Source organism: Heterocephalus glaber, unplaced genomic scaffold (assembly GCF_053883595.1).
Source record: "Heterocephalus glaber isolate CG9 unplaced genomic scaffold, H.glaber_assembly_v1.0 deba00000122, whole genome shotgun sequence".
Lineage (NCBI taxonomy): Eukaryota > Metazoa > Chordata > Mammalia > Rodentia > Bathyergidae > Heterocephalus > Heterocephalus glaber.
The window spans coordinates 1,306,135-1,330,194 of record NW_028258138.1 but is presented as its reverse complement, the minus strand read 5'-3'; the positions used below and the strand labels follow the sequence as shown (position 1 = coordinate 1,330,194).

Below are 24,060 nucleotides of genomic sequence, written 5' to 3'. Positions count from 1 at the left end.
TTCTGATGGAGGTCTTATTTATTTTCTGTTCACGTGATTGGTTAACAGAATAATCAGTGGCGTGTAGCTTGAGAGCCTGGTGAGTTTAAATATAAATAAATGTGCACTGCCTTTAATTAGGCTGCCATCCTAAGGTTAACACAGGGACACGATTGGGCCTCAGGAAACTTGGGGAGAGTCTTTTCCGGTGCCCCTCACATCACTGAACAGATGAGACGGGAGGCTGTTCCTGAAGATGCGCGCCTAGGCTCGCCTGGCCGTATGTCCGGGCGGGAGGAACGCAGAGGCTCTGGGCCCCGTGGCGACGCTGTCTTGAGTCCTAAGTCACGTCCGGTGGGGGTCAGGGTTGCGCTGGGAGGGCCCCATCAGGTCGACCCCTATGGCCTTGTCTTCCCCAGGGGCTCCTAGCTGTCAGCAAACTTGGGGTTCATGACGGTGGTGGTGGCGCTCTTGAACAGGGGGTTATCCTGGGGAGACACCGCACAGCTTGTGAGCACAGAAAGGGCTTGGGGAGTGGACTCAGGGAGCCTTTACTCAGAGGCTGAGCCAGAGCCGGTGGCCCGGATGCCAGCCCCGCAGCAGCTCTTGCACACCCTGCACACACTTGGGGGCGAGCTTCCCGCGCTGGTGTGCACACTCCTGCAAGGGCATCCACGGGCCCGGAGCCCGGCCTTGGGGCCACCTACATTGTTCCACTGGGATTTGCTCCTCTCCTTCTCAAAGCGCCTGTACTCCCGGAGGTCACTCAGGTGGGTCAGGGCCTTCCAGACGACCAGGAGGAGGACGCCGATGAGCACGATGCCCGCCACGGTGCCCCCCACGATGGCGGCGATGTTGGGGCCCTCCACGCACTCTAAAAGCACGCACACAGCCATCAGGGCCCCCGGGTGGCGGCCATGGAGCTTACACCGCCACCCGCCCACCGCTATGGGTGGGCAACAGAACCAGCCCTGAGGCTCCAAAGGGCCTCAAAGACCACTCGGCACAGCTGCTCTTGGGACGAAGCGGAGGCCAGCTCAGGCTGTCGCCAGCCTGCCCACCGGAGGCCTCATCTGCGGGGACGGCCGGTTGTGCACCCCAGAGCTGCAGGTGCCACTCAGCTGGGGACGAGCCTGAGGGGCGGGGATGGGAACTCTCCACCCGAGCAGGCTCACCAGGGAGGCGGCCCTGGGAACCCAGGAAGGCGGGGCCACTGGAGGAGCAGGGCAGGGTCCCCCGATGTCACTGTGCCCTCCTCCTGGCCTGGGCCACGCCACAGCCCCCGTGTGGTCTCCCTGACGGCACCCCGGCCTTGGCAGGGAGCCCATCATCACAGGGGAGGCCGGGCCCCATCTGCCTCCCGTGGCTCCCGCCTCGGGAGGACTTGGGGCAGAGCACCCCAGGTCTTGGGCCTGTGCTTCCTGCGGTCACCTGTGTGTGCTCCCAGCTCATCCCTCAGGTCCCTGAGACCTAACAGGGTGGGGAGCTGAGAACCCAGGGCTGTGGGTCTAAAGCTCTGAAGCCCTTCATGTCTTTCTGCCCAGGTGCAGGTCCCCAACATCGTAAGCTATTGTCACCCAGCGTACAGACCAAGGCCCTGACCCTAGGTCCCCACGCTGTCTGCTGGGCCCTGCACCCCGACCCCCACCATCCCTGCCGTCCTCAAGGGCAGGCTCCATCCACGCCGCAGACCCTCCCTCCGCCCACCTCACTCTGCCGGGTCCTGGAGGAGCAGCAGCCATGGGGCTGGCAGCGTCCACCCGGCCGCCAGCGACTTGACCGTGAAAGCACAGCTCTGGCAGGTCCGTCTTCCGGACACTGTGAGTGGCTTCCGGGGGCCCAGGAACAGACCTGCCCCTCCCAACGCTGCATCCCCTGCGCTTCGCCCAGCACCGGACCTCAGGCCCTCGCTTCCCAGGTCCCGATGCCGTCATCGTCCCCGAGGGGACCACTGACTCCTGACTCAGGACCCGAGGGCTCTGCACCCTGGTGACACGGCCGCAGCCCACGCTGAGGAATCTGGGTCTCGAGTGGCCCAGTGCCTCCGCCCCCCTGGAGTGTGAACCCCAAGAGGACCAGGTTGGAGCCTCCAGTTCACAGCCTTCCCTGGCCCTGCAGGACCAGAGTTGAACAGAGGGCCACGTCTGGGGGGCAGCATCTAAGACTCCACTAAGATCCTAAGACTCCACTTGGGATCCTGATCCCCCTGGGGGACACCAGCCCTGGGGACCCTGCCACCCAGCAGGGACCCGGTTGCAATGCCTCACTCCAGGCCACAGAGTGCTGCCCTCCCTGGTGTGGGGCAGGGAGCAGAGGAGAGGGAGAGGCCGGCGGGCAGGCAGAGGGACGGTACCAGTCTGGTCTGCAAGGACCCTGCCGAGGGTCCCGGGCCTGCCGAGCACCGTGGAAGAGAGAGCCGTCCCTCTGACGCCACTCGCTGTTTGCTCACTTGCGCCTCCTGCCCACCTTACCTCGGGTGTCCTCCACGTGGATGTCGTAGCTGTCCCTCCCGTCCCGCTGCCGCAGGGTGTAGGTCATCCAGCAGCCCTGGGAGTCCCGCTCCCGGCAGGACTTGCCCGTTGCAGCTGAGGTCAGCGGCTTCAGGTGTCCACACGCCGTGCTGCAGTTCTTCTCGAAAGGGCCTGAGACGAATTTCAGGCACTCGGCACAGGAGCTGCAGGGGCCACGAGACACGGAGGGTGTGCTGGTCTATGAGGGTGCACTCGCGTGCCAGGGTGCACAGCGGAGAGGGTGCAGGGATATGTGCAGTCCACGGGCATGCAAGGGTACACTGGAGTCCGTGTGCATGAGTGTGCAAGGGGCTTGGGCAGCTGCACAGCAGTGGTTCCCAAGAGTGGCCGGGGCCCTCACCCGGTGAAGGAACCAGGGTGTGGACGCAGGCTGCTGTGCTGGAGGGGAAGGCAGAGCGGCTGTGTGGAGCCCTGGCCCGGCTGCAGAGGCTCAGGCCCCGCGTCCCCGGTGAGGGCCCCGCAGCCGAGCCCATGAGGAGGGCAGGGGGCGCTGGCGCCTGCAGAGACCCCCAAGGCCACCACGCAGGTACCCTTGGGGTCCCGGGGAGCCCTGGGCAGCGGGAACACTCACATGTGCTGGGCGCAGGGCGAGGGGCAGACAGCACACTCCTCGCACAGGGGCGGCTGGTAGCCCATGTCACACTCGCACGTGTTGCAGCGACACCGGCCGCGGCCACTGCACACCACGCGCCGTGCGTTCAGGCAGCCCTCGGTGGAGCTCTTGCACTGGCACGCGGAGCCCTCAAAGCCAGGCTCGCAGAGGCACCGGCCACAGTCACAGAGCCCCCTTCCTGCAAGACAGCGCAGCCACCCGGGCTCAGCTCCCCGCAGGCCAGGCCCAGGACAGCCACGGGGCGTGCGTGTGCGTGCGTGTGCGCATCCTCTGCTACCGCCTCCAGGGGCTGCCCCTCCACCTGCCCTGAGCCCCGTCCTCGCAGGTCCCCTCCTCCTGCAGCTGTGTCCGAGCACGGGACTGGGAGCAGCAGGCCCTGACGTCCCTCCCTCCACCAGCCTGGCCTCCACATCCCACCTGGACTGGGACCCCATCCTGTGGCCGTCGCCCCAAGAGACCCTCCCATGAGCTCGAGACACCCACAGAGGCAGGGACCCGCCTGGCAGGTGGAGGTCGCCTGGTCCTGCTGCTGCTCAGTGGCCCAGAGAGACCCGGGACCGAGCACCTGTGCACAACGTGCTCCCGCTGTCCGGTGCAGTGGACAGGACAGCCCCCCCAGGTCCCTCTGGGCTGGGCCGGGCACTCACGTGGGCCGCCGCACACCTGCCCGTCGTAGCGCTCACAGTTCATGTTGTCACACTCGCAGTAGCGCCCATAGATGACCTTGTTGGGGATGTCGCTGGTGTGGCACACGCACTGCCCGCACACGCAGTCCCCCAGCCCCGAGCACACGGTGGAGCTGTTGTCCTTCCGGCAGCTTCCCTCCAGCTCCTGGCTGCTGCGGCCCTGGGTCTGGCACTCGCAGCTCTTCCCGATGTAGCCGGCCTCGCACCTGGGGGAGGGGCGCGTGCTCAGGTCCTCCTGCAGGACCGGGCCGCCGCTCGGGCCCAAACACCTGCTCTCCCCTCCAAGGTCTCCTGAGCCAGCGGGACCTAGGCGGGCCATCCTCCAGAGCCACACAGTGACACCGTCCCTTTGAGCCTGGGGGCCAGCGTCAGGTGTGGATGTGGCACTGCGTTGGCAGGAGGAAGCAGGACAAGGCTTGGGGCACCCAATGAGCAGCCAGCTGGGGTCCTGAGCAGACGCCTGCCCCGGGTGGGGTGGGCGCCATGGAGCCTGTGCCCTCACCTGCAGACGCCGCACTCCATGGAGCCCTTGCCCCCGCACAGGCCCCGGTTCTGCCGCTGGTCTCGGCACCGGCACTCACACTGGGGCAGGACCCGCACGGTCACCGTGTCCGTAAAGCCCAGCGCCCGGATGTCGAGGGACTGCGCCTGGATGCACTCTGTGGCCGTGACCTTCACCTGGAAGGTGACCTGTGGGGTGGGGGGGCTCAGGGGGGGACCCTGGGTCACCGGGCCGCTCCTGTCCCTCTCCTGGCTGTGGGACGCGCAGCTGGTGTGGGGTGGAGGGCGCTGGGCTCCGCGGCCCCTGGGAGGGAGCAGGTCCATGGGGCCAGGAGGGTGGGCGGGTCCCGGGTGGTGACAGCCCCAGCGAGGGGGCTCCTGGGCCTCCTGGGCTCAGGCTTGGGAGGGGACGTCTTTGAATACTTCCTATCACGCCAGCAGCGAAGGGATTCCCAAGGGACCTCAGGGGGCGCCATGAGCATTTCCTGTCCACGGTCCAGGGCGCTGAGACGCGCGACCCCTCAGGAAGGCCGGTCCTGGGCCGCAGCTGCAGTCCAACCCCGGGTAAAGGGTGAGGGCCCGGCCAGCGAGGATGGCCAGGGAGCAGCGGGCCCGGGGTGGGCACCGGGCAGAGCCCACGTCCCTGCCACACGCTCCGCACAGCGGGGGAGGCCGGCACTGGCTTCAGGGAGCCGGCTGTGTCGGAGTGGAGGCTCGGCCTCGGTGAACTTCAGGATCTCTGCTCGCACTTTAAGACGGAGCAGGCTTGGCAGTCAGACTGCAGAGGAGCACCCGGAAAGTGGAGTGGAATGGGGTAAACGCCCGGCAGGGACACAGCAGGGTCCGGAGTTTTGTAACAATTCACATGCAAGATCTAGGAAGGGACGGGTCTGGAGGAATTCCGGATTCCGGTGTCAATGTAAAGATGCAATACACTCTGTAACCCCAGCGCTGAGGGAGGCTGAGGCAGGAAGACTGCAAGTTTGAGTCTCACCTGGGCAACTTAGCCACTTAGCAAGACCCTGTCTTGCCCGGAGCGTAGCTCAGTGGTAGAGCACTTGCTCAGCATGCCCAAGGCCCTGGGTTCCAGCCCCAGTGCCTCAAACAAAAACCGGAGCAAAATTCAGGAAAACCCAGCCCAACCCGCTCCACACTTCCAGCAGCTGCCCCCAGGGGGCGCTGTCAGACCCCAGTTCAGTCCCATAAGGGACCTGGGCTTCCCCTCTGCGCTGATACCTGGCTCTGGGGCGAGGAGTGTGTCCTGGCTCCCGGCCTCTCCCGGCCTCACGGTGGGACCCGCGCTGGAGGGCCAGGCCGGTCACAGAGGGGGCTCTGGGGAGGGGGCTCTGGGGTGCAGGTGGACGCCGTGGCTGCCTCCCTCCTCCCTGTCCCTGGGGCTCGGGGACACCCTGGGCTGGCCAGGCGCTGGGCTGGAGGCCCGGGCCCTCGGAGCCAGGCTCACCGGGACGCTGATCTGCACGCCATCGCAGTCCCCCTTGGGCTGGTCGGTGTGTGTCACTCCGTTACTGCAGAAGGAGTCGTAGGTGACCTTCAGGGTGTCGGGCAGGGTGCTGTGGCCCAGGACGACTCTGGAGGAGAGTTTCTGCAGGGAGAGGGCAGCGCTCAGGGCGGGTCCCGCTGTCCCACTGTCTGGCCGGCCTTGTGGACTCTGGAGCCCTCCCTCCCAACAGCAAGCCACGGGGGCAGGAGCCGGGCGGGTGCCAGGGGCCATGGAGGGGCCGCCAACACCACAGGGCTCCCTCCAGGGACCTGCAGGGACCTGGAGCCCTCAGGACTGTCCCTTGCCCTGGACCGCGTGGCGTCGGTGGCTGAAGGGAGGAGAGAGGCAGAGACAGGGACGCCGACTCGAGAGACAGAGGAGAGAGACAGGGGAGAGAGACAGGGGAGAGAGACAGGGGAGAGAGACAGGGGAGAGGGACTGCAGGAGAGGGAGGGTTAGGGAGGCGGAGCTGGCGAGTAACATTCGGTGATGAGCCCACAGCGGTGTCACCTGCGTGGTTTGTGTGGACACTGACACAGGGACAGGCACAGGAGGGTCTGCATGGGGTGCGCAGGAGGCTGAGGAGGAGACAGAACCCTCCCGGGCTCAAGTTCACCCCAGCCACGGTCCAGCGCTGTGTCCTGCAGCCTCGAGGACCTTCGGTGCAGCCCACTAGGGGGCGCATCTCCAGGGCCCTCAGAACCTGCTGGCCCCAGGCCCTGAGCAGTGCCTGCCCCACCCGTGTCCACCAGGACCACGGGGACCTGGACGGCTGCACAGCAGGGAGGGGGACAGTGCTTGAGGGTCCCAGCAGGGCTTATGGGGGCCTGGAGCTTAGGGGCTGACCCACAAGAGACGCCTCCTTTGTCGCAGGCCAAGCCCACTGCAGGGCCCACCCCGGGTCAGCCTCGGCCCTCTGTCCCAAGCCCTCGTCCTCGGGCTCTTGCTCCCTGGCTGCCCGGCCGGCCTCCCCCACGGGGACTCACGTTGTAGGCGTTCTTGATGAGCTGCACCACATTGCTGGAGTCGTCGGACAGCTCCCCCACAGCCGCCTTGGGGATGATCTCGGCCAGTTTCTGTGGGGACAGGATGCTCGGGCGTTCAGCGCCTGGCGCATGCGCGAGGGGCCGGGACGCTGTCCACAGTCCTTACTTCCCACTGAGCCCAAGGGGGCGCCACTGGGGGTGCTGCCCAGGGAGCCAGGCTCTCAGGGAGGAAGAGGCCACTTCCTGCTGGGCATGGGTGCCCCACCCCGTGTTGCAAACTGGAGAGGTTGCTGAGCTGGGAACACACCAGTGAGAGTGTGCTGAGAGCTGCCAGGCCAAGGAGCAGCCACATGGGGTAAAGTGAATCAGGAAGGCTAAGTCCTGAGCATCTCAGGGGGCTGAGTGATTCCCCCGCTTTTTTAAACCCAGGGCCTTCACACTGAGCTCCATCCCCAACTCTTTTACTTTTGATTTTGAGACAGGGTCTTGTTAAGTCACTAAGTTGGTCATGCTGGGCTTGAATTTGCAATCCTCCTGCCTCAGCCTCGCAGAGTGCTGAGTTTACAGGCCTGCGCCATAACGCCTGGCAAGTGACCTAGTCTGAGCAGTGGCTGTCACACGGCGTTATGACAATCCTCGCTGGCAGCACAGTCCTGCTCTGCGCAGTGCCCCTGAGTGTGGCCGGCCAGGGTCGCTGGGGCCCAGCTGTGCTCCCTGTGGGCACGTGCCCTCCTGACTTCCTAGAATGCACCTGGGCCCCCCGAGCCCTCCCCAGCACCATGGCACACCCCCCCCCCCCGTCACCACCCTCCTCTGGATCTGTGGCCCGCCTGGGGAGCCTCTTCCTCTTGGTCCAGGGCAGGTGCGGGGCTCTGGTATGGCTGCTCCTCATCTGCCCCTGTCATCTTAACCCTGGGGCGAGAGGCCCAGCAGGGCTGTCACCTGCGGCACAGCGAGGTGGAAGTGAAGGGCAACCCCAGTCTCCACCTGCTACTCTTCCCTCACCGCCCTGCTGTCTCCTGCAACATGATGACCACTCCGGGCAAAGCCGTGGGGCGGCAACAGCACTGCGCGGAGGGACCATCAGCCCCCTGGGGATGAGGGCGCAGGTGCCATGGCCTGGCCAGCGGGCAGGCTTTCTGCCTGTGGCCCTGTATGAGCCCTGCCACTGGCCTGGCAGCCTGGTGGAGGGTCTCACGGACACCTGCCTGCCTGCTCCTGTGTCTCCAGCTCCTCCTGTCCCTGTCTGCAGCCCGGGGAGCCGGGCAGCAGGAAGACTGGCCCTGCTGGTGACCGGGGAAGCCGCAGTCTTGACTCACTCCTGCTATGTGAATCTGACACCCAGGCCCTGTCGTTCAGCACTGGTTTCCTACAGCCACCTGCTGGGGCGCTGTGTTTTTCTTCCCTAGAATCCAAATTCATCCTCGGTTCTGACCATGGAGGTTCACAAGACCTTTGAAGGTGAGGACTGGCCTGGACTTCGCACTGGTCGCTCTCTAGGAAGGGTGGTGCTGGGAGGAATGTGTAGGGCTGGACGCTGCACCCAGGGGGCAGGAGAGCATGCAGATTCGGCTCAGTAGCCCTTTGGCGTAGCGTTGCCCTTCTCATAGAGGAAAGATTGAGGGTTTCCGTTAAGAAATGGGCTCAGGCCATCCAGGTGCGACAGAGCAGGGAGCTGACTCTTAAGGCTTTGCGAAGGGCATCAGACTTTCTAGAGGACGCCCGGGACCATGTGCTCCTCTCTTTACTCTGTCGGCAGGGGCCAGGGCCATGCAGGAGAGGTGAGCAGTGTGCTGCTGGGTGGGCTGCAGGGAAAGGCTGGGCCTTGCCTGTCTCTCCTGGCACCTCCTGCTGGCAGGATCCTCTGTGTTTACCTGGGGCTTGGCTCGTCCAGGGGTACAAAGCATCACCTGGGGGCTGGGGCCACGAGAATCAGCTCAACCTCTGCAGGGGCCGGGCCACAGTCAGCCACGGAGACAGCAGGCCGTGTCCACAGGACCAGGCTGAGCCTGATGGAGCTCCGACTCTGAGGTTTGGGTGTCTGACTCTGGGTGACAGCACTCCTGCTGTGATCACCCGCTGCTTTGGGGAGAATTAGGTGATGTTCACAGCTCTATGGCGAGGGGACACCGAGAGGCCCACACTAGGTTGCTCTGCGAGTCTTACTCCCAGGCTGCGATGGCACAAACTGGAACTGGCCCTGGTGGCTTCCCGAGACCGGAAGTCCCCCTAGCAAACCACTGCACTGCAGAGTGGACACAGGACCCTGGAGGCCCCTGAGCACCTTGTACACCTTGTCCTTCTGGCCCTGGGGACATCGGCCTGGCATGTGGCTCCCTGTCCAGTCGGCAGCAGAAACACAGCCTCAGGACCACTCTGACCTCCTAAATGTAGTGCCCCCTCAGCCACTCCTTTCAAAGCCACGTCTTTGGATCCAGTCATTGCTGTCCTCACAGAGGAGGGGACACGGGGTGGGGGGGGCTCAGTTTTCTCCTGAGCTCCTGGATGCAGGGCCTGGTTCTAGCTGTGTTTTCCAAACTTGGCACTTAGTGGGGACAGTGGCTGCCTCCCTCCCCGGGCAGGCGGGGCCGGGCTGGTCCCTGTGGCCCAGACACTTCCGGGAGGCTTATCCCTGGGCACAGATGGAAGTAGGGCTCCAGTGGCTGGGGCCAAGGAGCGCAGACTCACACAGGGCTGGCCGTTTGGCTTTTTCCTTTTCGAAACACCCAGCTCTGAGCTCGAAGCTCTAAACTTTGCTTTATGTCTCACACTCCATGAAAATGTCACCTTCAAGCATGTGTGGGTATAAAACATGAGTTTCCCCAAACAAAAACTCAGCTCTGTGGATTCCAGAGACTTGGGGTGTTCTGGCGAAAATGGGAACAACCACCCACACGGAGACAAACACTGCTGTCAGGGCCCTGAGGGAGGAGGCGTCTCTCACACCCACAGGACAACATCTGGTTGCGTAAAGGGAGCTTGGCTCCTCCACCCGATGCTGGCACCCAGAAACACCTTGAGTGTGGCGGCGGCCCACAGGCCGGGTGCAGAGGCGTGGTGCACTGCAGGCTTTGTCCCCTTCCAGCGTGACCCCCCCGCCAGCTCAGCATCAGCTCTACTCACCTCATAGGTTGTCACCATCTTCTGGGTCACCGCAAAGATGGGCTGGATGTTGCTTTCGGTCAGTTTGTGCACCAGCTGGCCCACCGACGGGTAGTCCTGCAGAGAGGGCACACTGGTCAGCTGGCCCCGGGCTGGAGACGAGTCCTCTAGGCGGCCTGGCGGAATCAGGCGCCCAGGGCCGGAGGGCACAGACAACAACTGCCTGACAGGATCACGTGGGAAGCCAATCAGGTTGAAATACGGCTGAGAAAATATTGTGCCAGGCATGGTGCAGGCCTGTGATCTCAGAACACTGGGAGGCTGAGCCAGGCAGATGGCAAGGTCGGGCCCAGCCTGGGCAGTTAGTGACTTAGTGAGACCCTGCCTCAAAACACACAAAAAAGGCTTGGGATGTGGCTCAGTGTGAAGACCTGTGTTCAATCTCCAGTACTGAAAAGAAAGAATGAAAAGAAAGAAAGAAGAAAGAAAGAAAGAAAGAAAGAAAGAAAGAAAGAAAGAAAGAAAGAAAGAAAAAAGAAAGAAAGAAAGAAAGAAAGAAAGAAAGAAAGAAAGAAAGAAAGAAAGAAAGAAAAGATGGATTGTGATGTGTCTTGGTCAGCATGATAAATACTGTAACTTCTCCCGACTTCTGAAGCCTTTGGGAGCTTGGGCGGCATTTTGAGGCGTCCACACTGGGGAGAGCAGGGAGCTGCTGGGTTCTGTTGGGGGCAGAACCTCCGACAGCTCCCTCCCATGGGCGGCCTCCTCGTGTGACCCAGGGACCTTCAATTCTGGGCGGAGGCTCATGTCCCCGTTCAGGATCTCCAGAGTCTGCAGGCTCCAGATGGGGACCCTGAGCTCCACAATTCTAAGTCCTTCGTAGCACCGTGGGGGGCTGCCCAGAGATGGGAGCTGCCCTCAGGGGGCTTCTCCAGGGGAGGTGGGGGCTGGCTGCAGCCTGGAGAGGAGGGGCACTTCCTGCACCTGGGGCAGCTGTTGGGGACACTGTGAGGGTGCTGCCCCACTAGCCACGTCCCCCCGGCCTGGGGCTGGGTCCCAGGGCCTCACTGCCCCAGGGCTGGAGCTCCTGGCTGTGTTGGAGGAAATGCCTGTCCCCAGGCGGCCTGCATGCACTGGGCACGACCTGGCGAGAGTCCGCCCCAGGGGTCCCTGCCCTCTCCAGGACAGCCAGATGGGCTGAGGGATGCTCACAAACTCATTGCTCCTCTTGTACATGTTGTCCTCCAGGTGGCAGTGCCCATCATTTGGGGTCAGGATGGCGCCCAGCTTCCCATCGCCCGCGAAGTGGAAGCCATCATCCGTGGCGAACACCAGCAGCCGTGTGACATTACGCCAGCCGATTTCCTCCTGGGCAGAAGGCAGCGGGGGTTGCCTGCCTCAGTTTCCCAGCTGAGCTCCCAGAGCTGGGCAGGCAGCCAGGGGTCAGCACCGTTGCCCCCACACCCCAGGGCTTTCACAGCCGTGGGGGACTGAGAGCAAGGAGACCAGCTGGCACCAGGAGGAGCCCCCTGCATGCCGGCAGAAGGGCCAGAAACGCACAGCTGAGTTTGGAAGAGGCCATTGTTTCAGACCTGGGAAGAGATTCTGAGAAAATAACCCCAAAGAAGAAAATCCTGGGCAGAAATGTCCATTGCAATGAGAAACTTCGCAAGTGCAGAAGGACCTGAGGGCCCCCAGCGGAGAGCCACGGCAGCCCTGGGAGGTCCCTGAGGAAGGCACGCTTGATCATGTGTGTCATGGACTGTGGCCTTACACACATGCAGTGTGACTGGTGGGACCAGGAAAGCCCAGGCCTGGAGAAGCAGGAGAGCTAGGCAGTGGCTGAGCAGGGGGAGTGTGCGTGGCCGTGATACAAAGCCAGGCCAAGGATGTGTGGGCAGGGACCCGGAGCAGGGGACACCTGAGCTGGGGCAGCTGTCGCCTCCTGGCCTAGGGAGGAGAGGCGAGTGTGCTTCAGGAATGACAGCGTCAGGCTGCCCAGCAGCCCGCTGTGGGCAGGACCGCTGCATGTTCAGGCTGTCGGGGTCACGAGTCAGCAGTGAGAACTGAGGTGCCTTGGGGTCCTGTTGCCGCTCTCCCACCCGGGTGGCTGGGTCACCCTGGTGTGGGGCGGCTCTCCCAGGCCAGGCCGACTGGGGTGGCCAGGCAGGGGGAGCACACCCGGCTCCTCGCGTGGGGGCCCGTCTGCAGAGACCCGGGTCTGGCAGGGCAGCGGCTCACCTGGCAGGCGGCCACCTGCATCATGGCATCCAGCCCGCCCTCAGGGGCGTCCAGGTTCCCGGAGATGAGCTGCTTGCCCACCTCGGTGCGGAACTGGTTGGAGTTGTTGGTGAGCTTGAGCACATGCCGGAAGGCGAAGGGCGGCTGGCACTCCTCCTCCTTGCTGGGGCACGGGTTCCGCAGCTTCTCGGGGTGTGTGTTCACGAAGGGCAGCACCGTCTTATCCACGAAGGACCCGAAGCCTAGGGTGGGTGGGGGTGGCGCAGGCTGGGGATATGGGCGGCAGCCCTGGGGCTGAGGGCTGGCCTCGGTTTCCCTAAGGCGAGACGGGCCCGTGGGGTGCACTTAAGTGTGAGGCGTGCAGGCACGCGTGTGGTCACGCGTGTGTGCATGTGATGCATGCATTTGCTCGAGTGTGCTCTTTACCTGCAAGAATGACCATGTGCAGACATGCAAGCGTGTGCCTGTGGTTGCATACATGTGCATGGGTGTGTCACGTGCTGTGTGTGTGATCGAGTTCATGTGTGACCATGTAGCTGTGAGTGTGACTGCATGCTTGTGCAGGAACACATGCATGACCAGACACGTGTGAATGTGCGTGCATGGCGAGTGAGTGTGTGGACATGGTGTGCAGCATGTACGAGCACACGTGCACGTGTCCGGGCGTGCACGTGTGTGTTCCTGCACACAGAGCGGCCAGCAGCCCTCGGGGGCAGAGCACTGGGGTCCAGCACCCCGTCCCTCACACTGGTGTGTCCGTGGCCCTCGGTGACCCTGTCAGTGCTGCCCTGGGCCCGGAGGAGACACCGGGGGACGCTGTCCAGGGCCTCTGCGGCCGCCCCTGGGACCTGTGTGGGCGCAGGACAACAGCACTGGCCTCACCGATGCGGCCGGACTCAGTGATCTCGTTGAGCGCCTGCAGCAGGTCACCGCCCAGCTTCTTGACGTTGATGAGGTCATCCAGCATGGAGTAGGAGAGGTCCATGAGGTAGTACAGGTCGACGGGGTAGCCCTTGGCCCGCCGGAAGGTCACGTTGAACGTGGCTGCCTGGCCTGCATCGGGAACAGCGGGATGGGAGCCCCCTGGTGCAGCCTGCACTTCCCAGCCCCCAAATCCCAGACAGCTCCTCTCCGCGTGGCAGCCTGCAGCACCCATGGGTTGGACGCTCTGGGCAGATTTGAGTTCAGGTAAAGACCAGTGCTCCCAGGTCCAAAAATGGCCATTGGTTCAGCCGAATGTCTGTATCCACCCAACCCACAGCTTGGACCCTCAGCCTCCAGGCGATGGCAGAGACGGAGGTGGGTGTGAGGGTGGAGCCGTCAGAGGCTGTGCAGCCCCCCACGCCTGTCACCCAGCTAGGCTGAGGCAGAAGGAGGGAAGGTCAAGCCCAGCCTAGCAATCAATAACTTATCCAGATCCTATCTCAAAATTTTTTTAAAAAGGACTGGGATGCAGCTCAGTGCAAAGGCTCCGGATTCAATCTCCAGGTCCTAAAAAAAGTGCTTTCTATGGCTTGTTGTCCTTTCTAAGATGGAACCCAGGGCTGAAAGAGCAGATGGCGAGCTGTGCACAGCGGGGTCTGGGGAAAGGGCCGTGCAGGGTTCCCCGAGCCCGAGGCCTCACGCACCCCCTTGACGAGCAACCTGCACACTCGCTGGCTCACGGGGCGGCCCTGACCCCGGAGCCGCCCAGCCCCTCCCGGCCGGCGCCAAGCCTACCTGGCCTCAGGTACAGTGTGACCTTCTGTGGGAACAGCTGCTTCTGGCCCCCTGCGTGGTCCTCCTGGGGTGCGGCGAGGCTCCTGGGGTCCACGATGTCATCAGGCACACAGCCCCTCTTCAGCAGCTGCTCCCGGGTGTCACAGCGAGCAGAGTCGGGCTCCCCTGGCCCCGTGAAGTTCTGGGGTGAAGAGTTGGGTCAGGAGGAGCCTGGGGCAGAGGCCTCCTGGCCTGGGGCCTGCAGACTTGACCCGCAGCCTTGCTGTAACTGAGGCTCCGGAGCAAGGCGCTTCCCCACCTTCAGCCGCCACCGCAGCCAGAAGGAAGGAGCCGGGAGGGGCCCAGTGTCGCCTGGCGCTGGTCCTGGGACTCAAGCCCCTCACCTGTGGGACCGGATCCCATGGTTCTGCTTCCCCAAGGGAGCCTGCATGTGCTGTCACCAGCATAGGGACCCCCGGACCCCAGGAGATGGGCCAAGCTCAGGCCTAGCCCCGTGCAGCTCTCTCCGGGGCTCCCTCTGACCCAGGGCTGGCTTAGGGCAGCTGTGTGTGTCCTGTGTCCCAGACAGTGCAGGGTGGGGCCACGAGCTCCTGGGCCCGGGGAGGCAGCCGGGGCTCAGGCAGGAGGAACGGGGGCCCCGGCGCCTCTGCACCTCCCTTACCAGGTTCTGGCACCAGGCGCAGCCGGGCCCCGACTGGATGCAATCCCGGCAGGTGCTGACCTTGTACTTGGTGCATTCCTGAGAGAGGGCTGGGGACACAGGTGGGCGGGCGTGATGCAGGGGCACGGGGAGGCCTCAGCCACAGCCCCTGCTGCTGGGGACCGGACCAGCATCTGCCACTGCCCCCGGCCTCCCAGGAACAGCATGGCCCAGGTGGTGGGATCCTGCCCAGCACTCACCGGACCCAAGGCAGAGCAGCCCCAGGAGGGCGGGTGGCAGGCACGGGGCCAGCATGTCCTGGGAGAGGGCAGTGCCTGGGAGCCTGTCCTGGCCGGGGCCCCTGTCCTTCCCACCACAGGGTGCGGGACCTGCATGGGGTGGCACAGGGGTCACCCTGAGCAGGGCTGCACCCTTGCTGCAGTGGATGTCAGCACCACCCTAGTCCTTCCCTTTCGCGGAAAGCAGAACCCACGGCCTGGGGTGGCTTCCTGGGTGCAGTAGCTGTGGGGAGGCGGTTGGGGTTCACCGAGAGCCCCACCCTCCCCATCCCCGGGGTGCGGGACTCAAGCTGAGGCAACTGTGGCTGGCCCCACCTCCCCTCTGCCGCGCGAGGCCGCAGCCGCTCTGGGTAGGGCAGGGAGCAGCCCCCAGCACCCCCGGCCATGCATACAGTGCCATAGGACAGCAACCTTGGCTCTGGGTGTGAACCTACAGCCCCAGACTGGGCTTCCCACCCCCACAGCACTCGTGACGATCGGCATGGAAGCACCTTGGGTCCCCAATGGGGAAACTGAGTCCCGATCGGCAGCAGGAGGCAGAGCTGGGCGGCCCATCACTTACACACCCCAGGGAGGGGAGCATTTGGTCACAGCGAGGCCAGCCACAGACCGCAGGACCTGGCCTTGACCACAGGAGGCCGACCGAGGACTAGGGCTGCACCTCCTGCTGAGCTCCCAGATGGGTAAAGGACAAGCCTGGCAGCCAGCCCTCCTCCCTGCGTGGGGGGCAGAGTAGGAGGCACCCCAGCCACTCTGCCCCGGTTTCCTTTGTGTGGCTGAGCCGACCATGGGCTGCTGTTGGAGGGCAGGCTTGGGTGACTGCATCTGGAGCAGTCCCCAGGGCCTGACACATAGCTTCCATGCGGCAGGCAGCGGTGCACATGAACAAGGAGGCGTCTGGCCACCTGCAGTGTCCCCAGCACCCTGCGGAACCGAGAGAGGGGAGGGCGGGCGTGGGGTCCTCTAGCCGCCTGGTGGGGCTGGGCAGTGCTCTGCCCTGCAGTGGCCACCCCAATGGTCATCAAGGGTCCTCCCTGCCACTGTGCCCCAGGTGGGAACGCCCGTCTCCTCCAGCCCCCAGGCTTTGACCCCAGGCCCCACACCAGGACACAAAGTGCAGAGCCCAACAAAGGCAGAGGCCTTTGAGAAGCCCGAGCCCCTGTCAGGCTGGAGCCAGGAACGGAGTCCCCGTCAGCCTGAGCCTGCCCAGCAGCCAGGGACCATGCACACGTCACTTCCGCTCTGCCCCCCCCCCCATGTCCTCCACTGTGACAGAGCAGGGGTCCTGGGGGGGTGGATCTGTTGGCACCCAGGGCCCCTGGACCCTGACATCTGCTCACACAAAGGCAGAGGGGACTCCGGAAGGGACTGAGGGCATTTTAGGTGCAATTAGCATTTGAATCTAACCACTGAGAAAAGCAGATTGTCCTCCAGCTGCAGTGGCCTCCTCCCATCCCTGGGCCACCAGCCAATTCCACCTGGCCTCCAGGAGCTGTGGCCCCCAGTGGGAGGGCCCTGGCTTCTCGCTCCGCGGTAGGGAGACGGCTGGGGCTTCTGTGCCTTCCCTTCCCCTTGGCAGTGGGTGCTGCCCTCTGGGGCCCCCAAGTGCCTGCTCGGGCCGGGACTGCATGGGATGAGGGTGCTGAGCAGGGGCTCAGCAAAGCCCAGGTCCCCGGCTGCAGCCTCTGTCCCTGCTGCCTTGGCCGCCTGGACACCTGCTCCAGAGGGTTGGCCCGAGGAGGCCTGGCTGGCACAGCACGCACAGCCAGCTTCTCTGCCGAAGGGACAGGGTGGACATTAGTGCTGCCCAAGCACTGGACACCAGCTCGCCCCACCTGGAGAAGGTCTCCCTGCTTGGGTACAGAGGGACTTTGTCCTGAACCCGCCACCCCTTGGAGGACTGGTGCCAGCCGTGCTGAGTGATGCACACGCGGAGAGGCAGGCCGGGTCCCGGTAAGCAGAGGAGGTGTCTGCCTCTCGGGGTTGGACGGGAGCACAGATCCAGCCGTCACCAGGCCTGGGCCGCCCGCCAGGCACAGGGCCTCGGGTGGGACCACAGCTCTCACACAGCCGATGCCGGTCCCACCTGCCCCCTGCAGAATATCTGTGGCCTGAGTGCACAGAGCTGACCAGCAGGGGCCCCTGCTGTCCCCACAGTGCCATCCGGGAAGTGAGTGCGAGTTGCTTTCGAGCGCAGGACAGCTGGAGTTTGTACGGTTGGCCAGCCCGCTCCGCAGTGCGCACATGCGGAGAGCAAGTCCCAGCCCCTCCCGACAGCCAGCGGAGCCCTCCGCGGCAGGCAGCCCCAGGCCGACCTGCAGGGCCCCTTGTGTTTCAGGCTTCCTCTGCAGGAAACGCCCGCAGGAAACTTGTGCCCTGCACACCTTCCATGTGATACCGCTCCAACTTCAGCCTTGGTGGTGGGACTGGAAGTTGGACCTCTCCAGCCCACCCCTCCCTTGTGACTCCGGGTCCTTGTCCTGGGCACCTCTGCCAACCGCTCACCTATCACCTCAGACCTGACCTCGAAGGACCCTGGTCCCTGTCCACCAGGCCCTGCAACCAGGTGGCTACAGGTGGCCCTGGACAGATCTGCCCGTGCTCGAGCCGCAGGCTCTTCGGGGACCGCAAGGCCCAGACACACAGCCATGCACTTGGGGGCTGGCTGGGCCTGTTCTGAAACAGGAGTCCTGAAGTCGCCTGTTATCAGCGGCCAGGTGATGGCCAGGGCCCTGGTGTTGCGTGTCCTGTCCATGCTCAAGTCTCCGGCAGCCGCCCAGTACATGGATCTGGGTCGCCATCCCAGGGAGCAGTTGACAGCGCCTGACTTCTTGGCCCACAGTGCGCCCGGCCCTGCCTCCTGACTGCTGCCGCTCCCATCATGGCTGCCCCTCCTCCCAGTGGTGTCCTAGGCACCGCGCGGAGGGGCCCCGCATGTCCCTCACCTGCCACCCCCTCCCCAGGTCTCAGGAGCAGGGACCGGGCCTGGACAGTCCCCAGCTGGGGACTGAGGAAGCAGACAGGACCCCAGGGCTGACCCCAGGGTCAGGGTCTCGGGGCGCAGCTCCCAGGGAGCAGGGAAGCCGGGGCTCAGGCGTCCCCTCCTGGGCCACCAAGGCCATGGGGCCTCACTCACCGCTGGCTCCCCGGGCCTGGGCCGGGTCGGGCTGGGCAGGCGGTGTGTTCACCTGCTCCTTGCCAGCTGCGCTATGGTCACGTCTGGGGGAGCAGTGGGGCCCGTGGGGAGGCTGGGCTTCCTGTTCCAGCTTCCTAGAGGAAGTGGAGTGACACTGTGACATTGGCAGTTCCCCACACTGCCCCACCCGCCCTCTGCTCCCCACTTGGGTCTGATGCCGACGGCAGCAAAGAGGCAGAGTGTGGGGCTGGGCACCTAGGATGCACTGTCACCGTGAGGGGCAGGACGGTGGAGGTCAGGGGCCACTGTGGGGATGGCACCCGTGTTGAGGGCCGCAGGACCTGAGGACCGCAGCAGGGCCGGGGCCGGTGCGCTCAGGGTCCTGGGGAAGCCTGGGGTGCCCAGGAGCGTGGGTGGAGGACAGCGCTGCAGGGGCCCGCAGGTGGCAGACAGCCGAGGCCACACAGCACGGTGAGCAGCAGGAGGAGGCCGTGAGCACATCCTGGGCAGACTGAGGCCACAGCTTAGGAGGGGAGCGGGGAGAGGGCCGGGAGAGGGCCGGGCGCACGGACGGACAGCAGCGTCCAGCTCAGGAGCTCCAGGCAACGGGCAGCAGGGGCAGAGGGGGGGGCCCAGACGTAGAGGAGGGAGAGCGCTGAGGTGAGACCCGGACCAGGGGTCTGTGTGGAAAGGACTGAGGCCAGGGTCCCAAGGACAGCTGCCCTGGGACCATGTCAGCAAGGTGGACACAGAGGAAAACAGGCGGGAGGAGAGAGGTCGATTCTCCTTCAGAAGAGCAAAAGCAGACTCCTGGGTAAGCAGGGCCTCCACACTCCCCCTTGAGACCCAGAAAGACCACGCGCTCCAGAAGTGGGCGACCTGGAGGGATGACCCAGAGACAAGGACATGCTCGACGGGATGATGTCCACCCTCTGTCGGTTTAAAAAAATGCATCTCAGCAGAAGCAAGGGGGGGAGCGTGGAGTGCTTCAGTGCCCGCTGTCTAGGGAGGGACCGTGTGACACACACGGGAGGGTCCGATGGAACACAGCACTAAGGATCCGTGACCGCAACGGGATGCGGATGAGGATGGACACAGGGTGCGTGCATCTGAGAGAAGGACAGTATGACAGGAAAGGCACGGAAGTAAAAACGGAGAAGAAATGTAAACAGAAAACACAAGAAGATACGGGGAAAGATTTCAAGTTTCCCAGAAGTCACAGTACCTGTGGGCGGGTTCTGGGACTCTTCAACTAACTGTTGTACAGTTTTGTTTTTTCTTTTCTCTTTTTTTCGGTAACAGGAATCGAACTCAGGACCTTACACTTACCAGGCAGGCTTGGCACCACTGAGCTAAATCCCTGGCCCTTGTTTTTCATGTTTTGAGACTTGGCTTCGCTATGCAATTCAGGCTGGCCTGGAACTCACAGCAATCCTCCTGCCTCTGCCTCCCAAGTGCCGGGATAACAGGTGTGAGTCGTCACACCTGGCCTTGCATAGTTTTCAAAATAAATCAACGAAGCAAGTTCTAAAGAAATGTTCTCTGTTCCTTCTAGAGGGACCCTAGAAGGGGGATACATGAGGTCTCACACAGGCCTGCGCGTGAGCCGAGGGCGGGGTCCACCTAGGCTATGATGGAGCGGGCGGCCGAGAGGGTGTGCAGCCCGCGGACAGTGAGCTAGGGCCGGGTTAGCCGCACATCAGGGGCCAGTGGCCAGGGCCCTGGAGACAGGCGGCGGATGGCAGAGTGGCGAGCAGGGGAACGCAGAGCAAGGGGCTCTGGGAGGCTCGGCCCTGCAGCGCAACCACATCACGGCTCGGCAGCTGGCTTTGCAGGTGTGAAGGTGTCCTGTGGTCGCGGGCGGCGAAGCCTCCGCTTTGCAGCTGCAGCTCACACCCTATGGCACGGGGGTGGGGGGGAGCTGCCGTGGGGTGGGGGCCTCCGGGTCCTTTACACCATCCTCCCTGCTTCTGTGTGTGCGAGACACTTCTGTTGCAAAACTGTTTAAAAATACTTTTAGAGGAAGTGTGAGCTGTTCAGTGGGGGCAGAGCTTTGGTTTTGCAAGATGAAGAAGCTCTGAAGGGGCCCTGGTGACAATCTCAGCAACAGGGCCCCTGAGCCGGACACTTAAATGGGTGAATGGCAAATGCTATGCTGTGCACATTTTAAGAGAATTGAAAAGAAAAAAGTATAAAATACAAGCCGGGGGTGGCAGCGCACGCTGTAATCCCACCACCTAGGAGGATCGCTGCAGGTTTGAGGGCAGTTACACGGAAAACATCCGCTGACAAATGTGCAAATGCTCTGACTGCAGTTCCCGAAAGAAGACGTACAGCGGCCAACAGGTACATAAAGAAGCGCTCAGCATCACTGAGGATCAGGGAGATGCAAATCAGAGCTCAGTGCGGGGCAGGTGTGGGAAAGCAGAGCCTCCACACAGCCCGCATCCGGGGTACAGGTCTCGGCGGCAAGGGGGCCCGGGACAGACGTGTGCATCACGGCAGCACGGCCACAGCGGCCCGCGTGGGAGGAACGGAAAAAGGCAAGGTGGAGGGTGAGGCAGGAGGGCCAGGAGTTCAAGGCCAGCTGGGGCAACAGGGCAAGACCTGCCTCATAGAGAAGGAGAGAGCAGAGAAGCCTGCAGCTCCGGGAAGCAGGTGTGAGAGCTTCAAGGTTATGCTGTGAGATTTTGTTCATTAAAAAGAAGGAAGAGAGCGGGTTCCTCCAGTGGGAGCGCAAGTGACCAGTTTGCACACCCCAGCTCTGATACCTAAGGGACAGGAAAAGTCCCAGCCACGTGTGAAGATCCGATAACGGGTGGAGGTGTGGAGGTGCTGGTTAGTGGCACCTTCATTCGCCCTGTGTTCTCTAAATATTTTGCTGTTTAAAAAAGAGCACAGTGGTACACGCCCATGATCCAGTCCTCTGGGCGGCTGAGGCAGGGGTCCTGAGTCGGAGCCCAGCCTGGGAAGCAGTGATTTAGTGAGTTGGGTATGAAGCTCAGTGTGAAGGCCTTGGGTTCAATCCCCAGCCCCAGAAGAGAGAGCGAGGAGCGAGGTGGGACGGGAGGGAGGGAAAGCAAGGCGCGAGGACGGGTGCGGGCAGCGGGCAGAGGAGCGGCCCTTCCGGGTGTCAGGAGCGTTCTCACGCTGGATGAGCCATAAGCGACCGCCACAAGCTTGACTACAAATCGCCACATTTTGCGCCGGAAGCGAGTGGGTGTCAGACACTGCCAGCAAGGTTCCACTCCAAGATGCCGTGGGCCAGAGCACTGGGAGGAGAAGGTGGCAGCGTCTGGCCTGGACTGGCCTTGCGGTCCCCGACCCCGGCCACGGGGCCAGAGAGGACCAGCGCGGAGGCGAGGGGCTCGGATCCTGACAAGCCCCAGGCGCACGGAGCTGCGGCACACTGGGGGCACGCAAGGCGGGCGGTGCCCTCAGTCTCAGGGCCGGTCGCACGGGCCTCGGGTCCATCCCCACCCAGCACAGTGGGCATGCAGCTCACAGCAGGAGCGGGAAGAGAGAGCAGACGGGCGCCGGGCCTAGGGCCTGGTGGTGCGCGCCTGTGACGAGTCCAGCACTCTAGGAGGACGGACGGGGAGTTCAAGTCCAGCCCGCGCACCGAGTGAGACACTGTCTCGAAATGAAACATAGGCCGGGCTGGGACACAGCTCAGGGCAAACGTCCTGATTCAGTCCCAGCGCAGAATAAGAAAGAAAGGAGAGGGAAGGAGGGAAGAAAAAGGGAAAGGAAAGGAAGAAGACAAGGAAAAAGAGAAAAAGAAAACAGAGAGGACAGGCAGAAAACCACTCCTAAAAACAAAAGCGCGGAGGCCTAGATGGAGGGCCGGACCCCAGCGGGGCCGTCAGGACGGGAAGTGCGGGTCACCTCAGCATGGGCGCTGGCCGGGCGCCGGCGGGAGGGGATAGAATGAAGCCCGCTGCATTTTCACTCTAACTGTGCAGTGCTGGGGTGGCACCCAGGGCCTGGGACAGCACTCTGCCACCAGCTACGCCCCCATTCCTGTGGTCACGGTTTTCACTTTCTTCTCTCCCTCTCTCTCTCTGCCCTCTTTTCCATGCCTTCCCTTCTCTTTCCTTCCTTCCTTTCCACCCACCTAATTGTCGGGTGTTAGGGATCAGACCCAGGGTCTTCACATTGAGCTACATCCCCAGCCCTTTTAAAATTTCTTTTTATTCTGAGACGGACACGAAAGTCATTAAGTTGCCTGACTGGGCTCAAACTTGTGATCCACCTGTCCTAGCCTCCTGCGAAGCTGGGATCACAGGTGGGCACCACCACTCTACACAAGGTAATAAAACAGGCTAAATGGACGAGGCTGGGAAGGGCTGAGACCCTCAGAAGGGCCACTTCAGGGCAGGGCCCGCGCTGGGCAATCAGGGCCCCCGGCAGCAACTGTGTCCAGCGAGAGAGGCCAATGCCACTCAGGGGCATTGCTGGGGCCTTGGGCAGCAAGAGCACCCTGCCCCTCGGGACATCAGAGCCCACGGGCGGGGTGGGGGCGCGGGTGAGGGACCGGGAGAACCGCGATGTGCTCCCTGCGCAGGGGCCGGGCGCCAGCTCCTGCAGTGGACAGAGGGACCGGGAGGCAGAGGCAGGACGTGCTTCCACTTGCTGGGTGCCCAGGGGAGCAGGTGCGAGCGTGGGGTGCGTCTGCCCCACCTCCCCGCCTCCCGGCCAGCCCTGCGGTCTGCGGCCCCTGCCCCGGCGGGGACCACTTCCCCCAGGGCCGCCTGTGTGCTCTGAGAGCAGCCCCAGGAGCCGCCCAAGCCGCCCCTGCCCCTGCCCCACCGCAGGCGACTGGGCCGCCTGCTCCCCACCTTGGTGCAGCTCAGTGGGGGCTGCCAGACCGAGTCAGGGCCCCACCTTCCACGGATGCTGAGACGCTGAGGGGCGCTGCCTGGGCCGTGGGAGGGCAAGAAGATGCGGCTCTAGGCCAAGGGAGATGGAGCAAGGATAAAAATTAGGTAACGATCAACTGGGGCGGGGGGCAGGAAGCTGTGCAAGGAGGAAGCAAACGGGATCATAGTCTGTTTGTTTGACTGACTCAGTAGTGAGCCATGTTTACGTGCTCAGCAGAGCAAAAAGATCACAGTGTGGGAGGCCACGGCGGGAGGATCTCAAGTGTAGGAGTTTGAGACCAGCCTCGGCAACACAGCAACTTCCCGTCTCAAATCGGAGCAGCTCTGCTGGGGCTGGGGGGAGAGGAAGTGATGCCCCCGGCTGCCCGCCACCCTGCCACCTGCGTCCTCTCCCAGGCCGCCCGACCGTGGCCCAGGCTCCCCCTGGGCCCACCTGGCAAGACCTGGCCCTGCAGTGTCGCTTCTCTCGGGCACTTACCGAGCCCCACTTCCTGTGCAGTGCGGCTGCCTGCTGCTGGTGCCGAAGTGCCCCTCCCATCTGGCTCTGCTCCCACGGGCAGGTTCCAGGCCGCCCTCTGCCTGGGTGGGGGCACCGAGACCACGTTAGAGCGAGCTTGGCCTCGGGCTCTGATGTGGACCTGGAGCCGCAGGGACACCCGAGGACCCCTGGTGCCTCCTCACCCTTGCTGTGAGTCCGGAGGAGGGTCGGCACACAGCAGGCGCTCGGTAGCGCAAAGGTGTAGACAAGGAGAAGATGAATGAGACTCAGCTGGCTGGGCACACACCTGTGATCCCAGCACTGGGGAGGCTGAGGCAGGAGGATCGCCGGGTTATTTAGTGAGTCCAAGGCCAGCCTGAACTATGTGACCAGACCCTGACTCTAAATAAATAAGTAAATAGGGCGGGGGATTGAGCTCAGTGGTTCCCGCAACAGCCTCGAAAGCGCAAGGTCCTGAGTTCAATCCCCGGTACCAAAAGCAACAAAACAAAACAAAAATAAATAAACAAATAAATAAATAATAAAAAATCACAGTGGATCTACGAGGACATCAATAATTATATAGAGTGGAACATCTATAGCTGGACTTAGAGAGAACCTTCTTCCCATTGAACTTTCTGCTTCTACCTGTTAACTTTTGAACCTGGAAGAACCGTTTTAACTTTTCTGCCTCAGCTTCCTGTGTCACGGGCAGGAATCAGGTTATCCCTTCCTCTCCTTGACAGGTGATGAACTGGGCCCCTC

General features: G+C 63.3%; 1 protein-coding gene and 1 long non-coding RNA gene across 4 annotated transcripts; one reads left to right on the top strand and one right to left on the bottom strand.

Moving 5' to 3' along the window:
* On the bottom strand, positions 1–18,089 carry Itgb2 (integrin subunit beta 2). Of its 3 annotated transcripts, XM_004842511.3 has the most exons (16): positions 17,935–18,089; positions 14,760–14,888; positions 14,521–14,609; positions 13,860–14,040; positions 13,023–13,193; positions 12,141–12,382; positions 11,112–11,267; positions 9,921–10,016; positions 6,798–6,887; positions 5,773–5,913; positions 4,312–4,499; positions 3,771–4,015; positions 3,082–3,301; positions 2,451–2,653; positions 687–853; positions 1–467 (listed from the first exon to the last, which is right to left on the bottom strand). In XM_004842511.3, the coding sequence occupies exons 2-16, from the start codon at positions 14,812–14,814 to the stop codon at positions 405–407; spliced, it is 2,307 nt and encodes a 768-aa protein (XP_004842568.1). In that variant the 5' UTR covers positions 14,815–14,888; positions 17,935–18,089; the 3' UTR covers positions 1–404. The 3 variants fall into 3 exon arrangements, with proteins under 3 accessions (XP_004842568.1, XP_021112059.1, XP_087067104.1); XM_021256400.2 differs by lacking the exon at positions 687–853; XM_087210978.1 differs by lacking the exon at positions 14,760–14,888 and having other exon boundaries at positions 17,935–18,059.
* On the top strand, positions 18,087–19,470 carry LOC147830300 (uncharacterized). The gene is made up of 2 exons (XR_015451210.1): positions 18,087–18,405; positions 19,237–19,470. It is a non-coding gene; the product is annotated as an uncharacterized LOC147830300 (long non-coding RNA).
* Positions 19,471–24,060: the final 4,590 nt, after the last annotated feature.